Source organism: Cricetulus griseus, chromosome 5 (assembly GCF_003668045.3).
Source record: "Cricetulus griseus strain 17A/GY chromosome 5, alternate assembly CriGri-PICRH-1.0, whole genome shotgun sequence".
Taxonomy (NCBI): Eukaryota; Metazoa; Chordata; class Mammalia; order Rodentia; family Cricetidae; genus Cricetulus; species Cricetulus griseus.
Genome location: NC_048598.1, coordinates 180,039,132 through 180,059,462, shown reverse-complemented (window position 1 = coordinate 180,059,462; position 20,331 = coordinate 180,039,132). Strand labels below are relative to the sequence as shown.

Sequence of the window (20,331 nt, the reverse complement as noted above, 5' to 3'; positions counted from 1 at the left end):
TTATGCTGGTGCATTTTAGACACCAAGGAAGCAGAAGATTAATTTTTCAATATGTTTCAAAAATAGTGTGAGAAGAGTTTATGGATGAGTAATTTTGATTGAGAATGGCATCAGCTTTATCTACTATGAATAATTATGCAAACAAGCTGCTTTGTTTTGAATAAGAGTGGTCCCCATTGGATCATATATTTGAATTCTTACTCATCAGGAAATGACTCTACTTGAGAAGGATTAGGAGATGTAACCTTGGTGCACAAAGTGTGACCTTGCTGGAGGAAGTGTGTCACTGAGGATGGGCTTTAAGGTTTCAAAATCCCAATCCAGGCCCAGAGTCTCTCTCTTCCTGTTGCTGTCAGATATGGATATAGAATCTTAGCTATTTCTCTAGCTCTATGTCTGTCTGCACACAGCTTTTCTCCCCATTGTGATGATAATGGACTAAACCTCTACAATTCTAAGCAATCTGTATTTTACAAGTGCGGCTGTGGTCATAGTAGCAGTTCACAGAAAGTAGATTACTGACTAAGACAGAGGACCTGTAACAAAGGTATAAGTCCTCTAGATACAAAAATGATCAGGGACTAACGAGAATGAACACCCCAAGTTTTCCTAGGAGCTACGTTTTAGCACAGTATAATTCAATGCTGTTAGTACTTCTGTAGTTCACAAACGTCCCAAAAGGAGATAACAGAATGCAAATGGTTGAATGCCTCATATTTACCAAAAAAAATGTAAAAACAATCTCCTCTTATCTTAACAGGAAACTTGTAACTTACCTTTCACCAAATGCTTCAACTCATATATCTCCAGGGATGACATTTTTCGGCTTTTCCACAGGAATTTCTTTTATCCTATAGTTCTAAATGCAATAAGAACACACAAGGAGAGGGGCCCGGATGCTTCTCCTCTCACACCAGATGACACTCACAGCATGTCTGACTACCACAATTCTAGCAATTCTATTCATGGCTTGAATCAACCCAGCTCAGATATAGGCTGCAAGTTTGTGCTGTGCTTGCTCCCAGGATGACCTTCCACTCCAGGTCCAGAATTGCGTCTCTTGACAGAGAAAAGTCTGCAGAATGGATGAGAGAACTCACCTTAAAAGACAATCACTTCTGATTTCATTCATGAGCCAAGTCAGATGAAGAAACCCAAGTCTGAAAGTGGGGAGAAGGAGGAGTTTCCACCCGAGGAGGGTTCCTTCCCTCAGACCCTAGTGTCCCTGTCTCTGTGCATTTTAGTGGGGTAGACCATGGACCCAAATCTCCCAGAATGTGTTGCAAATGAGGTTTTCATGTGGAGCAATACAAGGCTGCTCCCTGGGGTAATTAATATAAATCTAATCTCTTAACAGGGATTAATGATTAACTGGACACCAACCTCATGGATGCTACTCAATGATAGGAATAATCTATTTCCCTGCACTACCGGGCTTGATACATGACTGTTCATAATACCAGAATACCACTTGAGTCCTTCAGCAGGCAAATGGATGAATAAATCATTGTGTTGCTTGTTCCCAATGAAATACAGTGTTTGGAACAGTAAAGGAGGATATTTCTATTTCCGAGAACTTGAAGGACCTAGATGACATTTTCCTAGGTAAAGGCAGACATCATTCAGAGGTACCATTCTAGTTTATGCTGACAACAACATCACTAGCACACGGATGTCAACTGTTTATACCAGGTGCACATATTTTATGTTCTTGGTGTGTCATTTATGTCTTTTCTAAAAGACACATTCTTATTCCATGGCCCAAACCCCATTGGCCGTGTGGTATATGTGCTTGATGGTAGAGCATGTACTCTTTGCTGCTACTCTATGGGTCTAACTATACAAAAACCACATTTTTTGAGATTTACAACTTCAGAACCTATCTTAATCCCAGTAACATAACACCTTATTGTAGGGAGACACCATAACCACACCTCTTAAGGTCTGGCTACAGGTGTGCCCGACCACTCCTATCAGGGTGTGGTCACGGGGATGTCAGGATGACATGGCAGAGATTTAAAGGGACAGACAAGGCACATGGGAGCTCTCTCGCTTTGCTGCTTTGGCGCGCTCTGGCTTGCTGTTGGCTGGCGTTTATCTATTAAAAGTTATCCTAACCTTAAGGATTTTGTATCCGTTATTCACCTCATTACCTTATGCTTTTCTCTTTTCATAAGAAGGCCTTGGCTGTTTGAGGGATTTTGTGCTTTCCTAAAACTTTTAGGAATCATTTCTGTGATATATGTGATTATTTATGTTGATTTTCCACTCAATAGGACTTTGAATTACCCAGGATATAAGCCTCTGGATATGTCAGTGAGAGATCAACTTAACCATTTATTGACTTGAGAAGGCACACCGTAAAGGTGACTAACACATCCCCTGGGCTTGGTTCCTGCAAGGAAAGGAGAAAATGCGCTAAGTAACCATGTCTTCGTCTCTGCTTCCTCGCTGTGGTGGAGGTGTGCACAGCTGCGTCCAGCTCCTATCCCGATGAACCGATTCACCCTGAATCTGAAAACTGAAAAAAGCTTCCTGTCTTTAAATGGCATTTTTCCTATCACAGCATAGAAAGAGTTTTCAGATCCTTTCAGGCAATCTGAGTTCTAAATTAAATCCTATCTTTCTATCTAGAATAATGATTCTTTTTTGTGTGCTGGGGATTCCCAATTATAATTCATTTTCACAGCTGATTTTAAGAAAAATGATGAAGGGATTTATGATCTTGAACATTGTTCATTTCATGTTATTGATAAGGCTATGAAATTAGTATTAAATGCATTAACACTACAAACAACATATAAATCCCTTGTGTCCTCTGCTATTTATTTCTTTTTATTTCTCCTCTTCATTTCTAGTTGCCACACCTCAGCCATAACACCTGGGACAGAGACACCACTACATGCAGTGAGGCCTAATGAAATAAATGATCCAAATGTGGTTTTGCTACCCATGTTTTACTGCACTTTGTGCTTAGGGAGTACCGTAAACATTTTTCTACAACCCATACAGGCCTTAGATTCTATTTTGCTGTTGATGTTTGAGCAGATTAACTTTCAAGATTGTTCCCTTTGAGTGTGTTATGCAAATAGTTTACAACTTTCACAATCATCAAGATCAAACTTTCATTTAATTTTGTATTCTTTAAGAATTGTGCCATGCCCCACTAACATAGTTGCTAAGACTTGATATATTAAATTTCTAATATGGTGCCATTTGTGAAGTTAATCCTTAATTCCTCTCTTCCAGTCCTACTTGATGAGAAGACTGAACTTCCCTGATCAGAATTAGACCTTGGCCAATGATGCGTCTTTGAAAGCGAACATGAGCCAATGGCTCCTACTTGTGGAGAGAGGTGCTGAATTTACCATCCTTCATTACTTAGATCTACTCTGTGCACTTTCATGTGTAAAAGCCGGTGTTTCAGAAACCATATAGAGTTAAATTGCAAAGACTGTAGGAGACTGTCCTTCGGGAATATAATACAGCTTAATTGGTACTGTGTGTCTCCACAATATAATTAGGCTAATTAGTACTGTGTTTCTCCACAATATAACTAGGCTAATTGGTACTGTGTGTCTCCACAATATAACTAGGCTGTCACACTTGGGTGTAAATTGCATCAGAAATAAATTCATGATTGACACACACACATGGGCCCAATAATATTTACAATTAAATTGGTTGTAAATCACAATACTTTTAAGAATTCATAGTAGCCCTTATATATTTGCTTTTCTTTAAAATGTAAAAGAAGCTTGTTTCTAATGTAAAATTGGTCTAATTACAATTATAAAAATAAAAAGTTATATTTTTTCTGGCTAATATTCAAAAGCATGTACACTATTATTAAAGGAATTACTAAAAAAGTGTCCATTCTTTTTAAATCCACTGATTTTGCAAAGAATTAAGGTAAGTATAATTTAACATATTCATAATTTAGAATATATGATAGAACATATTTAACAAAAGTTCCTTAAAGTACCATTGTTATAAAAAAGAATTATCATATGTCTCATTAGACACTGTTTACAATATTCTTGAAACATATAACTGTCCTTTAGTAGAAGCTAAAATTATGTCAAAAATAATATACTAATAATAAACATAACTTTTACAATTTTTAATTAGACACTGTATTTAATAACTGGTCCCTCATATTTTAAACTGTATTTTATAATTATATAAGCCTGTATGTATCCATAATAAATTATTGAATCTTTATTAGGTTATAAAATTTATTGAAAAAAATACCAGTATACTGGCTAAACAAAATTACCTTTTTTCAAATAAGTTGCCTCACTTTCTACCTTTTTACAGCCTTTATAATATTCGACATTCCTACAATTCTTTAAGTATATCATGTCCATTTCAGATTCTCCTGTTGAGAAATCTTGGTTTAAATATGTACCAGCTTTCTAGCAATTATTTGGTAGTTTGATGTCTAGTTTCTTGAGCTCTTTGTATATTTTGGAGATCAGCCTTCTGTTGAATGTGGGGTTGGTGAAGATCTTTTCCCATTCTGTGGGCTGCCATCTTGTCTTATATACTATGTCCTTTCCTTACAGAACAATTTCAGTTTCAGGAGGTCCCATTTATTGTTGATCTCATTGTCTGTGCTATTGGCGTTATATTCAGGAAGTAGTCTCTTATGTAAATTCATTTGCGGGTACTTCCCAATTTCTTTTCTATCAGCTAAATTGGATTTCTGTTGAGGTCTTTGACCCACTTGGACTTGAGTTTTGCGCAAAATAGCGAGATTCCAGAAAATTCTGTGACTCTACTTCACACTATACGTAGGAATGACATGCTGTCCAGACTCAGAGGGATGTCAGCAGCTGAGGGTGTGGATTTCCTATGCTGCTCCTTGACCTCTTCCGTCTCTTTCTGTGTTTGCTTTGATTTAACCTCCCTACCACAAAGTTCTTGAGATCCCTACTCAGTTTGTTAATTATCATTTCTGATCACTAAGAGCAACAAATCCGGTCCTGAATTCACTTCTTGATTTTTGAGATATGTGCAAACGCATTTAGGATATGATACCGTGTTCCAGCCTCATGGCATGAGCATGGACTCACTGTAAAGATTCCCATTTTTGCTTGACAGGTTTGCACTATGTGACTGATAATATTTCTTCTATATCACACATGAGAAACTCAGATAGAACTAGCGAAAACTTTCTGAGTATACATTTTCATTTCCACTAATACGCAATGGGCAAATGTCAGACACCTGAAAGGATAATTATAAAACTTGCCCTGTGCGTCCTTTTATCATCTCAGGATCCTCCCCCAATGCAAAGCCGCCTCAGGCACAGGCTGAAAGCCAAGGCCTAGATGAGCAGCCTCATCTCCTTCTCACTGGAGCCTCCAGAAGAGCATGGCTGTCCTGATGCTGCTCCTATGCCTGGTGAACTTTCCAAGCTTTAAGTGTGCAGATTTTCAGGAGAGGGAACCAGGCAGGTCATTATAGATTGTATGACTGATCGTGATTGGTTTGTCTCAGGTGTCCTGTCACAGGTACAGCTGAAGGAGTCAGGATCTGGCCTCATAACCCTCACAGATCCAGTCTCTCCCCTGCACTGCCTCTTGGTTCTCATTAACTGCCTATGGTGTAAACTGTGTTCACCAGCCTCTAGGAGAGGTTCTGGAGTGGATGGGAGTAACGTGCAGTGGTGGAGGCACTGATTCAAACTCAGCTCTCAAGTCCCATTCCCAATCACCAGGGACACATCCAAGAGGCAAGTTGTTTTTTTTTTTTTTTAAACTGAACAATCTGCAAACCGAGGACACAGCCTTGAATATCTGTACCAGAAACACACAGTGAGGAACTCCAGTGTGGGCCTGCTAGAAACGTCCCTACAGTGACACTCACGACCAGCAGGGGGCCCAGTGGTCCTAGGAGTACTCCCAGGACAAGTCTGGGGTGTTTTCAGAATCTAGGAAATTCTGGACTATGCTGCATGAGCATGTGTTTTTATGTCAAAACCTGTGGTTTCCTCTTCCATCCATGGAAATCCTCTAGAGACCTCTCTTCTGCCATATTCTACTCAATTTCTGTGTTCACACACTAGAACACAAGTTTTACCCACAATACATCTGAGATAACCAATTGCTGCTCATTATCCCATTCTATGGCACATTTTTTATACATACCACATAAGTGTGTACATATGTTTATACATTTCCATATATACATGGAAATTTCAAAAGGAGTCGGTATTTTTTACATTTGCTGACAGTGTAAGTTGAGTAAGGAGGTTTGGGATTTTGAAAACTCTTTTCTTCATCCATTTCACTTTTGGATATGTGGTAGAGAATCCACAGCTTCTCTAAATTGGTATCATTTTGCCAAGTCGCCATGGAAACCAAAATTCCAATAGTGTCCTTCTTCTACACCAGAAAATTCCATAAAAGGATAGAGCTGATTATCCTGTTTGACAGATTCTATTTTACACGTGTGTATCTTGGTAAAAATTAGCTTTCAATAAAGTCCTAAGGAATTAGCCCACAACATATCGAATGACCAGTCTGTCTTTTGGTGTTAACTCATAAAATTCTACTACCTCCATATATGTAGACCAGTAGAGGTTCTTATTAACTGTGGTCAACAGTCATAAACACAGTATTTGGATAATCCCTCTCATGTAACTAAGTAATCTTCACAATTACACTGTCCAAATCAGGGACACTCTGCCATAATTTTAATTTCCCTGACATCCAATTCTTAGAGTACACTTGATAATAGGTCCTTGTGTTCTCTTGGTGCCTGGCTGTCATTTACAAAATATCCTGCAGGTTCATTCAGCTCTATTAGTGTGTAGACTCTTGAGAACATGATTACCCATTCAACACTAAAGAAGCACCTGGGGATTTATGTTCATTTCCTGACACATGAAATAGCAGCTCATAACCACCTGTAAGCACAGATGCACTGACTTTGTAACCATTAAATCTAAACTACCCACACAGATATACATACACATAATTGAAATAAAGTGTTTCTGTAATTTTTACCCTTCCAGCTCTGGTACATATTCACATTTATGAGTTCTAGGTGATATAGATGAGGCCTGGATTCAAATGTTAATATTTCTTAGCCATATTCCTCATATATTGACTAATAAATACTGTTTTGTGATACTGCTAATCCCTGTTAAAGATTATTAACACGTTACTCCCTGTTAAAGTGCATCCATGAGATCAGCAGGGTTCTCAGATACTCCAGGGAACACAAAGTTGAGAGGTGATGTCCTCATAAACAGACATGTTCTTGTACCACATCCTCTGATTGGAAACCTTCTTCATGACCAACGTACATAGGTAGAAATGTTTTCATAAAACCAACATCTGTATCACCAGACAAATGGATATCTCCCAGGGCAGGGACTGTAGGATTCACCTTCATGTCCAGCTTCTAATCTGAGTGCTGTGGATCAAACTGAGACACTCATACTGGGAAGCAGGCCCCATTCCACAAAGCCATCTCCTCCATCCTGAATTCTCTCAGTACACAGTGTACACATTAATAAAAGTATTTTAACCTATAAAACAATACATTTTATACTCATATTAATACTAAAGTTTATTTAGTCAGATTCATTCCTACATAAATTATATTGGCTTTTGATACAAGCACATACATTACATGTCATTGTATATAAAATATTGTGTTTTCTAAGAGTTTACAACGAAGATATAACATATAAAGGAAGCATTCATAACCCTACCTAGACTATACACTTATACACTCTACAGATTGTATTGAAAATGGGAACAAAATTAGTGATGAATAAATTTGATCAAGTACTCTTTTGAAATATATATTCAGAATGCTCCATGGAGGTTATTTGCTGAGATTGAGGTATTTTAGCTTTATGGGGACACTTACCACACCCATATAACTCCATGTGAAGGTAAATGCACCTCTATTTCCAAAGATGACTCTGAAGTCCTGAGTGTGCCTAAGACTCTATTGCACCCAGAGGCATATCAGTGAACATGAGGGAAACTTAGGCTCAATTACTTTGGGCTGGCATGACTGTAGAACTAGGGCTGGCTTTGGAGTTGCTGGATGTAGGTGAAAAAAGAGAGAGGCTCCTTGAAGGTCAGACAAACAGCCATACTACACAAGAATTCATGACCTAGGTAGGTATAAAAGCAAATGATTTTAAAAGACAAAAACGCAGTTTCAATTATTGATTTTTAAACCAATTATTGCGAAGATAAAAATGAATATCATGAAGCCAATCTTCTAAATATCTTTAAAACTCAGCAAGTTATAGAAGTGATCACATTGGTTGACTGGAATGTTCTAGGAAAAGATGAAGGAAGTGAAATAATGATCAGAATATTTTGTGTGAAATAAAATATTTTCCGATTAATTATTTAATTTTTGAAATGCTCCATGAGGTGGTTGGTGGTGTACACCCTTAATCTTGTCACTAGGAAGACAATGAGAAGAAAATATCTCATAATTCTATATCAGTTTATTATACATAGATAGTCCAGGTCAAGCAGGGTGTCCCTGTAAAAAGACAGGAAGTAAGAGATTCAGTTCATCTACCTATGAATATCTCTTTCTTCCTGTTGATATGATGTGTGTGTTTGTTATGATAACATAGCCCACTAAATGAATATACATGTGTCAGGACATAAGTAAGCTAATGACTGATCAAACACTTAAGAAAAAACCCTCCTATCAAATAGAAGAAAATTATAAAAATGATTGCCTTTAGTATGAATTCTTTACCTTAGAAAATTGCTTATTCTTAGTGAATTTCTTTAGTGGACTCATGGAATAGAAAAACTCAAGGAACAAGGAAATATGGAATATTAATAAAAACAAATTCTAGAGTAACCAAAGACAAAAGTACTTGCTAAATAGACTCATGCCAAGTTCTTCAATATAGTAAGAGCAATGTGCATTCATATTTGTAATAATTCTTCCCAGATTTTTTTACCACAATGAAAATATCATATAACCCCAATATGAGATATACTGAGAATAACGACTGAAAAATGTTCACGTAAAACTCAGAGCACCAGGCATGGGGGACACTGCCCTCACAGTATAGGAAGCCATCTTTGCTTGAATGAGATGGCTGGATCACTAATGCTCACACCAGTCTCTACCTCTGCCACTCTGAGGACAAAGATCATGCACGCACATAAATGGACACAGATGTGGGGTCTCCCCACCAAGCAGCAAACAGACATTCTCTGAGAGCTGGCTGAACTGCTTGGCTCCATCTCTGCACTCACTTCCCCAGTGGATTTTATTTCCAAGGCACAGAGCAAATTCTTCTCATCTGTGGTCTCACACAGCATACTGAGACGGAGAAGGTGCATTCCTGCCATGTAGAGAATCCAGAATGAATTTGAGACTGTGTCTGTTGGGTTTTCTGATTTCTGTTATGTAGGCTTTGGAACTTGAAAGGAAAAGGCAGGATAAGTCATCTTAGTGAAGGAGAAGAGGAGCAGGCTACAGGGAAATACTGGAGTTTTCAAAGGAAAAGTTGGGTGTGTGAGAGAAAGTAGACAGGTGTGTAGGAAGTGTGAGAATTGGGGAAACAAAAATTAATGTCATATAAATGCCATATATTTGTGTGTTGTTATAAAAATTATGAGGTGTCCCCATCACGTTGACTATATGAACATGGAGAAATAAAAATTGGCCTAAGACAACATAAAGACAGTAATGCATTAATAGTGTGAGTTAGAAAATGGAAAGGAGAGTGGGGATTATAAAGTGATCATAAGGAAAACTTCAGGAAGTGAATTAGTGAGTACAGAAAATATAAAAATGTCTTCATAAACCATTGAGAGGAAGAGAAGCCGTAAACAGGAATTCTCCATGTGTAGACTTCCTGTGTCCTTAGGACAGCATTCTGTCAGAAAAGAGTAAAATCCAGAAAGTCTCAAGTGTTCCTGTCGAAGGGAAGGAGTTCTGTTAGAGGCAGCAATGAACCTGTCCACTCTCCACCTCAGGGAGAAGCCGTGTCCAACACAGACAGAGGGAGAGACTGAGCACATATCTAAAAACACAACACTGGTTGCAGCTTTTCAAATTCTCACTAAGAATTAGGAGACATGACAGTGTGCAAACACAGTGTGTGCTGTGAGTTTGCTGAAAAAGGAACTAAATTAAGTGTGGTGAATTCTTCACATGGAAAATGTGTGCACAGAGAAACGTTACTCTGTCAATTTCTGTATCTGTCATCAATGCAACTGATTTCATATATCTGCTCTGATCTTCCCAGTCCATCTTTAGAGCCTCTTATATCAGGAAGACATGCAAATGAGGCTTCTCTGTGCCCATGAAAAACAGCCCTGCCCTGAACCTGCAGCACTGACACAGGAGCCCAGCCCGAGATTCTCAGGTCCTCCCAATCTGTGACCAGCACTGAACACAGGCCACTTGCCATGAACTCAGGACTCAAATTGGTTTTCTTTGTCCTTATTCTAAAAGGTAACTTATGGAGACAAACTGCTGTGTGTTCAGTTCACAAGAGAGAAAAGAAAAAAAATTAGGTTCTGTGAGAGTTTTCTGACTAGAATTCTCTGTGTTTGCAGGTGTCCAGTGTGAGGTGCAGCTGGTGGAGTCTGGGGGAGGCTTAGTACAGCCTGGAAAGTCCCTGAAACTCTCCTGTGAGGCCTCTGGATTCACCTTCAGTAGCTATAGTATGGACTGGGTCCGCCAGGCTCCAGGAAAAGGGCTGGAGTGGGTCGCATACATTAGTGGTGGTAGTAGTTATATCTATTATGCCGACGCTGTGAAGGGCCGATTCACCATCTCCAGAGACAACGCCAAGAACTTACTGTTCCTACAAATGAACAGTATGAAGTCTGAGGACACTGCCACATATTACTGTGCAAGACACACAGTGAGTGAAAGTTGCTGAGAGCTCAGACACAAACCTCCCTGCAGGATGCTCAGAACCAGCAGGGGGCGCGCTGAGCTCAGTTTGCTCTGGGTCAAGAAGAACCTGTAGAGAAGGGTATAAAGGACTGGACTCCTCTGTGTCTGGGCTGCTGCTCCATGTCACAGTCGGGGATTCTTTCTACAGGCGTGGTGTACCAGAATCCTTGAAGGGTCCACAGGTTTATTTACTCAACTTTCAGTTATCTGTGGATGTGTGTGTCTATTATAACATTTCCATCTGTTGCTGTCTCTCTCTGTCTCTCCCTCCCTCCCTGTCAGCTTGCCTCTCTCTCCCCCTCCCTCTGTCCCACTCACAGATATATATAAATCCGTGTGTGTGTGTGTGTGTGTGTGTGTGTGTGTGTGTGTTTGTGTGTGTGTGTGTGTGTGTCTGTGTGTGTGTGTGTGTTGTGTACATGTTGGTATGAGGTGACTTCCTCTATCACTCTGCTCCATGTGTTTTGAGATAAGTTTCATCACTGGCTCTGGATCGCACAACCTGCCTAGATTGGTTGCTCAGTAGTGAAGCTGATGACACTGATATATATCTCAGAGGTGGCCTTACAGAGGACTCAACACAGGTCCTTGCTCTTGTGTGGTTAGAACTTGAACCACAGAGCAATCTCTACAGCCCCATTATACATGTTTATCATGAAGTAAGTCTCTGATTTGAACAACAGACATAGAATCACACAGGGCAGATGATTCTCTATGGGGTCCAGGATCAGATCCTGAAGAAACAAAGTACTCTTGAGATTGCAGAACCCTAGACTCAGGGCAGAGATTCAGTAATATTCCTGTTAGAGAAGCACATGTCACTGTTTTAGATGTTGCACTCGAAGCTCAGAGTACAAAAGCAAAAGTTTGCAAATGCCCTTCCTGAAAACTGAAATGCTTCTAAAACAGGGAAAGCAACAAAGTGTGGAGAAATCCTAAGAGGAGGGAAGTGTACAGAGACCACACACGCCCATGGAGAATTTTATTAGTGATTCTTTGGACCATGATAAAATACCTGAAAGAGTTTACTCATGGAGTCTGTTATTTCTTTTCTTTTGCTGGAATAAGGTACCTTAACCAAACCAATTTATAGGACCAAAGGTTAATTTTAGCTTAGGGCTTCAAGGGAAAAGTCTGTAACGATGGGGAAGGAGGCGGTCAAGGAGCTTGAGGAGGAAGCTGAGAGCTAACATTGTAACCACATACAGGAGGCATCCAGAGGACCCGGAAGTGCAATAAGGCTATAAAATCTTGAAGATGCCTCTAGGGATGCATTTCTTCAACCAAGTCTCCATGTCCCAGACATTCACAAACTCTCACTCTAGCCACAAAAGAGAGGAGTCATTCATTTGAGCTATGGTTTTTCCTTGCTCTAAGGCTCAGACCAGGTCATAGAGAGAAGTCAGGATGGCAACCTGAAGCCCCCATGTGTAGTCCTGAGGCCCTACACCTGCTAGGTAAGCCATGTCTGAAAACTTCAATGCCATTCCAAAACTGTTCCTCAAACTTGGAACCAAGTGATAATGCTTATGAAACTCTTGAGTGCTAAGAATAAGAACTCATATCCAACCCATAGCACAGTGCAGTCCCCAAGTCAGGGATTTACACCACAGTACCAAGTCACATAACCTTCCTAAAAAATAGTCAAAGACCTGACTGAATCATTGCTCAATGAAGGCAACAAATGACAAATGAGAATGTGAAAAGTTGTTCCACATCAAGCTGAATAGTTTTAATAATACATTTATAGGAAACTTTACCCTAGATTTCTAGAAATACCCCATGTGAGAATGATGATATTAGCCATTCCTTTCTAGGGGAACAGAATCAGTGGTTGAAAATGTGTTAAAAGGGGCATTATTAAATTGGCTTACATGATATGGTCTCAGGCCTCATACAGAGATGCTAAGGATATAGCAGTTGCTCGTTTCACTAGACTGGATATTTCAGTACTCCTAATCTGATGCTGATGGTCTGGAAGATTCTTCAAGAGCTCTTGGTATGCTGTCTATGTTGGAAGCCCAGGCTGCTGATTTTTTTGTTTTGATTTATTATTTCAAATACGGAGCAAACTTGCTTCACATGTAATCCCTTCTCCCTCTCCCTATCCTCCCCCCAAAATCCCTCCTGCCCCTCCCAACCCCCTCCACTCCCCTGGTAGGTATGTCCCTTGATGGGTGCTCCCCAAAGTCCACCACATCATCCAGGGAGGGGCCTAGGCCCTCCCCCATGTGTCCAGGACAAGAGAGCATCCCCTCACGTGGGATGGGCTCTCAAAGTCCCTTCTTACACCAGGGATAAATACTGATCCACTACCAGGGGCCGCATAGAATGCTGAGGCCTCCTCATTGACTTCCATGTTCAGGAGTCTGGATCAGTCCTGTACTGGTCTCCCAGACAGCAGTATGGGGACCATGTGCTCCCCCTTTTCAGGCCACCTATTTCTGTTGGTTTCACCAGCCTGGTACCAACCCCTTTGATCCTCATTGCTCCCTCTCTGCAACTAAGTTCCAGAGTTCACCTCAGTGTATATCTGTGGGTGTCTGCCTCTGCTTTCATCAGCCACTGGGTGATGGCTCTAGCTTGGCATATAAAGTAGTCATCAGTCTCATTTTGGGAAAGGGCATGTAGGGTGTCCTCTTCATAATTGCCTAGATTGTCAGTTCCTATCATCCTTGTAGATCTCTGGAAATCTCCATAGTGCCAAATCTATCCTCAGACCTTTAATGGCTCCCTCTGATACAATATCTCTCATCATGCTCTCCTCTATTCTTCCCCTATCAATATTTCTGCTCCTCCATGTCCTCCTCTCCCCTCCCTTTCTCCCCCTCTCATCCTGCCAGCTCCCTCTCCCATACCCACAAGCTCCCAATTAGCTCAGGAGATCCTGCCCTTCCCATTCTCTGGGGTCCATGCATTTTTCCGTTAGAGTCCTTGTTTCCTTGTTCCTTTTGTGAAGAGGCTGGTAATCCTTTTCTCTATGTCTAAAATTCATATATCAGTGAGTACATACCATGTTTGTTTTTTTGTGACTGGATTACCTCACACAGGATGGTTTCTTCTAGTTCCATCCATTTGCCTGCAATTTTCTATATTCCTTTGCTTTTTTTCTGCTGAGTAGTACTCCATTGTATTCATGTACCACATTTTCTCTATCCATTCTTCAGTTGTGGGGCATCTAGTATCTAGGTTGCTTCCAGGTTCTGGCTATTACAAACAATGCTGCTATGAACATGGTTGAACGTATCTCCTTGGTGTATGCACATGCATTATTAGTGTATATGCCCAAGAGAGGAACTGCTGGATCTTGAGATAGACTGATTCCCATTTTTGTGAGCAACCGCCAGACTGATTTGGAAAGTGGTCTTACAGGATTACACTCCCACCAGCAATGGAGCAGTATTCCTTTTTCTCCACATACGCTCCAGCATAGATTGTCATTGGTGTTTTTTATTTTAGCCATTCTGGACGGTGAAAGATGGTATCTCAGAGTTTTTTTAAGTTGCATTTCTCTGATGGCCAAGGATTGAGCACTTTCTTAAGTGTCTTCCAGAAATTTCAGATTCTTTTGTTGAGAATTCTCTATTCTTCACCCCACTTTTTATTTTCATTGTTTGGTGTTTGGTGGCAAGCTTCTTGAGTTCTTTGTATATTTTGGAAATCAGCCTTCTGTCAGATGTGGGGTTGGTTATGATCTTTTCCCAGGCTGTGGGCTGTCTTTTTGTCTTACTGACTGTATCCTTTGCCTTACAGAAGCTTCCTAGTTTCAGGAGGTCCCATTTATTAATTGTGGAGCTCATTGTCTGTGCTACTAATGTAATGTTCAGGAAGCAGTTTCCTGTACCAATTAGTTCAAGGGTATCTCCCACTTTCTCTTCTAGATGATTCAGTTTAGCTGGATTTATATTGAGATCTTTGATCCATTTGGACATTAGTTTTGTGCATGGTGACAGATACGGACCTATCTGCAGTTGTCTGAATGTCTGAATCCATTTGTTGAAGATTCTTTCTTTTTTCATTGTATACATTTCACTTCTTTTTCAAAAATCAGGTGTTCATGCATGTGTGGGTGAATATCAGGGTTTTCAATTCAGTACCATTGGTCTATCTGTCTTTTTTTGTGCCAATACCAAGCTGTTTTCAGAACTAAGGCTCTATAGTAGAGCTTAAAGTCAGACATGGTGATGCCTCCAGAAGTACTTTAATTGTCCAGAGTTGTTTCGGCTGTACTGGGTTTTTTATTTTTTATATAAAGTTGAGTATTGTTCTTTCAAGGTCTGTGAAGAATTGTGTTGTGATTTTGATGGGGATTGCATTGAATCTGTAGAATACTTTCGGCAAGATTGCCAATTTTAATATGTTGATTGTACCTATCCAAGAGCATGGGAAATCTTTCCATGATCTGGTATCTTATTTAATTTCTTTCTTTAAAGACTTAAAGTTCTTACTGTACAGGATTTTCACTTTTTTGGTTAGCATTACCACTTTATGTTCCTTGTGGATATTTTGAAGGGTGATGGTTCTCTGATTTTTTCTCATCTCATTTATCATCTGTATATAGTAGGGCTATAGGTTTTTGAATTATTATGTATCCTGCTACTTTGCTGAAGGTGTTTATAAGCTGTAGGAAATCCCTGGTAGAATTTTTCGGGTCACTTAATAGAGACTATCATATCATCTGCAAATATTGTAAGTTTGATTTCTCCTTTTCCAATTTGTATCACTTTGATCCCCTTTCTTGTTTGTTGCTCTAGATAGAACATCAAGTACAATATTGAAGAGATAGGGAGAGTGTGGGCAGCCTTGACTTGTTCATGATTTTAGAGGAAACGCTTTGATTTTCTCTCCATTTAGTTTGATGTTGGCTGTTGGTTTGGTGTACATTGCTTGTATCATGTTTAGATATGTTCTTGTTATTCCTGTTCTCTCCAAGATCTTTATCATGAAAGGATGTTGCATTTGGTGAAAGGCTTTTTCAGCATCTAGTGAGATGATCATGTGGTTTTTCTTTTGCGGTTTGTTTAAATGCTGTATTACATTGATGGATTTTTTTTATTTTGAACCATCCTTGCATATTTGGGATGAAGCCTACTTGATCATGGTCGATGATTTTTCTGATGTGTTCTTGGATTCGATTCACCAATATTTTGTTTATTAGTTTTGCACAGATGTTCGTGAGGGATATTGGCCTGTAGTTCTCTTTTTTAGTTGTATCTTTGTCTACCTTGGGTATCAAATTGATTGCTGGCTCGCAAAAAGAGTTTGGCAAAGACCCTTCTGCTTCTGCTGTGTGAAACAATTTGAGGAGTACTGGTATTAGCTCTTGTTTGAATTTCCAGTAGAATTCTGCAGTGAAGCCATCTGACCCTTGACCTTTTTTTGTTGGGAGGTTTTTGATGACTGCTTCTATTTCATCATGCATTATAGGTAGATTTAAACTGTTTATCTTTTCTTGGTTTAATAAGGTGGTGATATCTATCCAGAAAATTGTCCAGTTTCTTTAGATTTTGATTTTTCTGGAATACAGGTTTTTAAAATATGACCTGATGTTTCTCTGGATTTCCTCAGTGTCTGTTAGTATATCCCCTTTTCCTTTCTGATTTTGTTAATTAATGTTCTCTCTCTCTCTCGCTGGCTCTATCTCTATCTCTACCTCTATCTCTATCTCTCTATCTCTCTCTGCCTTTTGGTTAGTTTGGATAGAGGTTGGTCTGTCTTGTTGACATTCTCAAAGAACCAACTCTTTGTTTCATTTATTTTTTGTAATTTTTTCCTAGGTTCTACTTTATTGATTTCAGCCCTCAGTTTCTTTATTTCCTGGCATCTACTCCTCTGTGGTGAGTTTGCTTCTTTTTGCTCTAAAGCTTTCTGTTGTTCTGTCAGTTCTCTATAGTGACTAGGCTCCGGGTTCTTCATGTGAGCACTAGTGCTATGAACTTTCCTCTTAGCACTGCTTTCAGAATGTCCTATAGGTTTGCGTATATTGTGTCCACATTCTCATTAAATTCTAGGAAGTCTTCCATTTCTTTCTTATTTCTTCCACAACCCAGGAATGGTGCATTTGGGTGTTATTCAATTTCCACGAGTTTGTAGTTTTTATCCAATTTGTATTGCTGTTGAATTGTAACTCTAAAGCATGGTGATCTGATAAGATACAGGGCATTATTTCAAGTTTTTGTATCTGTGGAGTTTTGCTCTTTTGCCAACTATGTGGCCAATTTTAGAAAAGTTCCATGTGGTGCTAGGAAGAAGTTATATTCTTTTGTGTTTGCATGGAATGTTCTGTAGTTATATTTAATCCCAAGTGGGTCATAACTTCTGTTAGATCCTTTGTTTCTTTGTTTAGTTTCTGTTGGATGGTCCTGTCTAGTGGTGAAAGCAGGGTGTTGAAGTATCCTACTATAAGTGTGTGTGGTTTTATGTGTGGTTTGAGCTTTAGCAATGTTTCTTTTACAAATGTGGGTGCTTTCGTATTAAGGGCATAGATGTTCAGGATTGAGATTTCATCTTGATGGACTTTTCCTGTGATGAGTATGAAATGCCCTTCTTCATCCCTTTGGTTGGCATGGGGGCTCCACAGGATGATCAGGGCACTCTCCACATTGAGAACACCCTGTCACCTGTTCTTCTTATACAGAGATATGTTTCTACTTCAGCAAACTATCAAAGCTTTGAAAAAAAGGCATTTATAGACTCTAATGGCCACCATTTGAGATTTCTTATCCATGTTTGTCTCACTGATAGAAAGGGGTGTATCTGATTATCCATTCATTCTGCCATTTAAATGTCTCATGACTTTTTAGGATTACTTTAACTCCAAATCTATAGCTCTGATATTATTATAGTTTTCCTTTGACATTCACAACCTAATAGTCGTGTCACACAGCTGATGACAGCACAATTATTTCATGGGACCCTAACATGGACAGTTAAACACATCTGTGCATTGATTGGTTCTGATGTGTTCCATTGTTTCCTGTGGATAAAGATATGATTTTTTATATTGTTTCCAACTGCAGGAATACAATTCTGGGCTCTGTATCTCACAAGTAAAACATGGAGTCTTTAGAGCTGCCTAGCAGTGGAAACAGATGATTTCTGTTTATTTACTCTGAATTTATTTAATTACTATAAATCACCATAGACCATGAAGCAATTTATATATGAAGAGAGATTTCTTATCTATTTCTGAGGTCCCTCTGGGAAGTATTAACTAATATAAAGACTGTGAGATTAGGCTTTGGAGAAGTATACACACCTAAAATATCACTCTCTGAAATCATGTCACACAAACGTGGCACCATGGCCAGAGAGGGTAAAGCTGCAATCCAATTCCCTCATGTCTCTTTTCAGATAAACATTTAATATCAAGTATACTAAATGCTTGTGAGTTGCTCCCTCACAAGCTGAAATTTCTAAATGAGTGGTAAGAATAACATTAACTCAAATGACACTAAGAGAAAAGAGAAAAGATTCCTACTATGTTATTATTCTGGTTTCCCACCACTAAAGACTAAAGTACATCCTGTGACTAAATCTACTTGATTTTACAACAAGATGCACTGAGGATATGGTACTCTCTTTCCTTGCACAGTGTGCATGTGGACTCTCTTCATGATTTCAATCCAAGTCCTGCACAGTGTGCATCACATAATTTCCTGTTTACAAGGAATTGAAAAATCCACAAAGAAGTAGAAACTTTTCCAAATATTTCATCACACAGTTCCTCTGAGAAAAATAAAGCAAATCTCAGACACCTGTAGGTGAAACTGGGAACCTTGACCCTTGCCCCCTTTTATCCTCTCAGGATCCTCCCCCAATGCAAAGCAGCCTCAGGCTCAGGCTGAAAGCCCAGGCCTAGCTGATCAGCCCCATCTCCTTCTCACTGGAGCCTCCAGTAGAGCATGGCTGTCCTGGTGCTGCTCCTCTCCCTGGTGACCTTTCCAAGCTGTAAGTGTTCAGAGTTTGAGGAGAAGGACCCAGGCATGTTGTTATGGGATGTATGACTGATGGTGATTTGTTTGTCCCCAGGTGTCCTGTCCCAGGTGCAGCTGAAGGAATCAGGACCTAGCCTGGTGAAGCCCTCAGAGACCCTGTCTCTCACCTACACTGTCTCTGGGTTCTCATTAACCAGCTATGATGTAAACTGGGTCCGTCAGCCTCCAGGAAAGGGTCTGGAGTGGATAGGAGCAGTGTGGGCTGGTGGAGCTATAAAATACAATGCAGCTCTCCAATCCCGAGTCAGCATCAGCAGGGACACCTCCAAGAGCCAAGTTTTCTTAAAACTGAACAGTCTGCAACATGAGGACACAGCCATGTATTATTGTACCAGAGACACAGTGAAGAAACTCCTGTGTGAGGCTGCACAAAAAACTCCCTGCAGAGGCCCTCAGGACCAGCAGGGGGTGCTGAGGTCCAACAGAGACTTCCATGAGCAGTATGGGGTTGCTTCAGAAGCTAGGGAACTCTGAACAATGCTTCATGAACATGTGTTTATATGTCAGCCCCTGTGGTTTCCTCTCCCAGCCAAGGAAATACTCTAGAGGCCCCACAACTCTCTTATGTTATTAAACTTACTATTTCTTTACTCATGAGAAAAACACAGAATTTACCACAGACACTGTAAGCTGCAGATTAGCATCTTATTATCAGAGACTGAGATACAACTATAATTATAATATATTATATCAAGTGTATAATTTCATTTTTCAATATATTTTAAGGTACACACGTGGATAGATATATGTGTGCACCTGTGTGTGTCCATGTGTGTGCATGTATGTGTGCATGAATGTGTGTGCATGTTTGTGAATTTTTGTGCATATTTGTGTGAGTGTGTTTGCATGTGTGTGTGCATGAGTGTGTATTAATGTGTGTGCATGTATGTGTTAATGTGTGTGCATGAGTGTGTGTACAAGACTAAGTGTGCAAGAGTGTGTGTGCATGTGTGCATGTATGTATGAATATGTTTCCATGTGTGTGTCTGTGAGTGTTCTTGTGTGTATGCATGAGTGTGTGCATTTCAGTGCATGAGTGTGTGCATGGGTATGTGCATGTGTGTGCATGATTGTGCATGTGTGTGCATGTGTGTGCATCAGTGTGTGCATGTGTGTGAATTTGTGTGCACATATGTATGCATGAGTGTGTTTGCATGTGTGTGTATGAGTGTGTATTAATGTGTGTGCATGTGTGTTAAAGTGTGTGCATGAATGTGTGTGTGCAAGGTTGTCTGTGTATGAGTGTGTGTGCATGTGTTTGCATGTGTGTGTGCATGTATGTGAGCATATGTGTGCCCATGTATATGTGTGTGGATGTGTTTGTGTGTTAATGTGTTGTGTGTGTTTGTCCATGTGTGTGTAAGTGTGTGGATGAGTGTGTGCACAAGTGTGTGTGCATGAGTATGCACATGTG

The 20,331-nt window shown here is 39.8% G+C and overlaps 2 gene segments (V, D, J or C); both read left to right on the top strand.

The window, feature by feature from the left end:
* The first annotated feature begins 10,424 nt into the window (after positions 1 to 10,424).
* On the top strand, positions 10,425 to 18,781 carry LOC113838507. The segment is given in 3 exon segments: positions 10,425 to 10,470; positions 10,575 to 10,885; positions 18,728 to 18,781. Coding segments are annotated over 3 exon segments (411 nt in total).
* A 43-nt stretch (positions 18,782 to 18,824) lies between these two features.
* Positions 18,825 to 19,391, top strand: LOC113838506. The segment is given in 2 exon segments: positions 18,825 to 18,870; positions 18,952 to 19,391. Coding segments are annotated over 2 exon segments (486 nt in total).
* Positions 19,392 to 20,331: the final 940 nt, after the last annotated feature.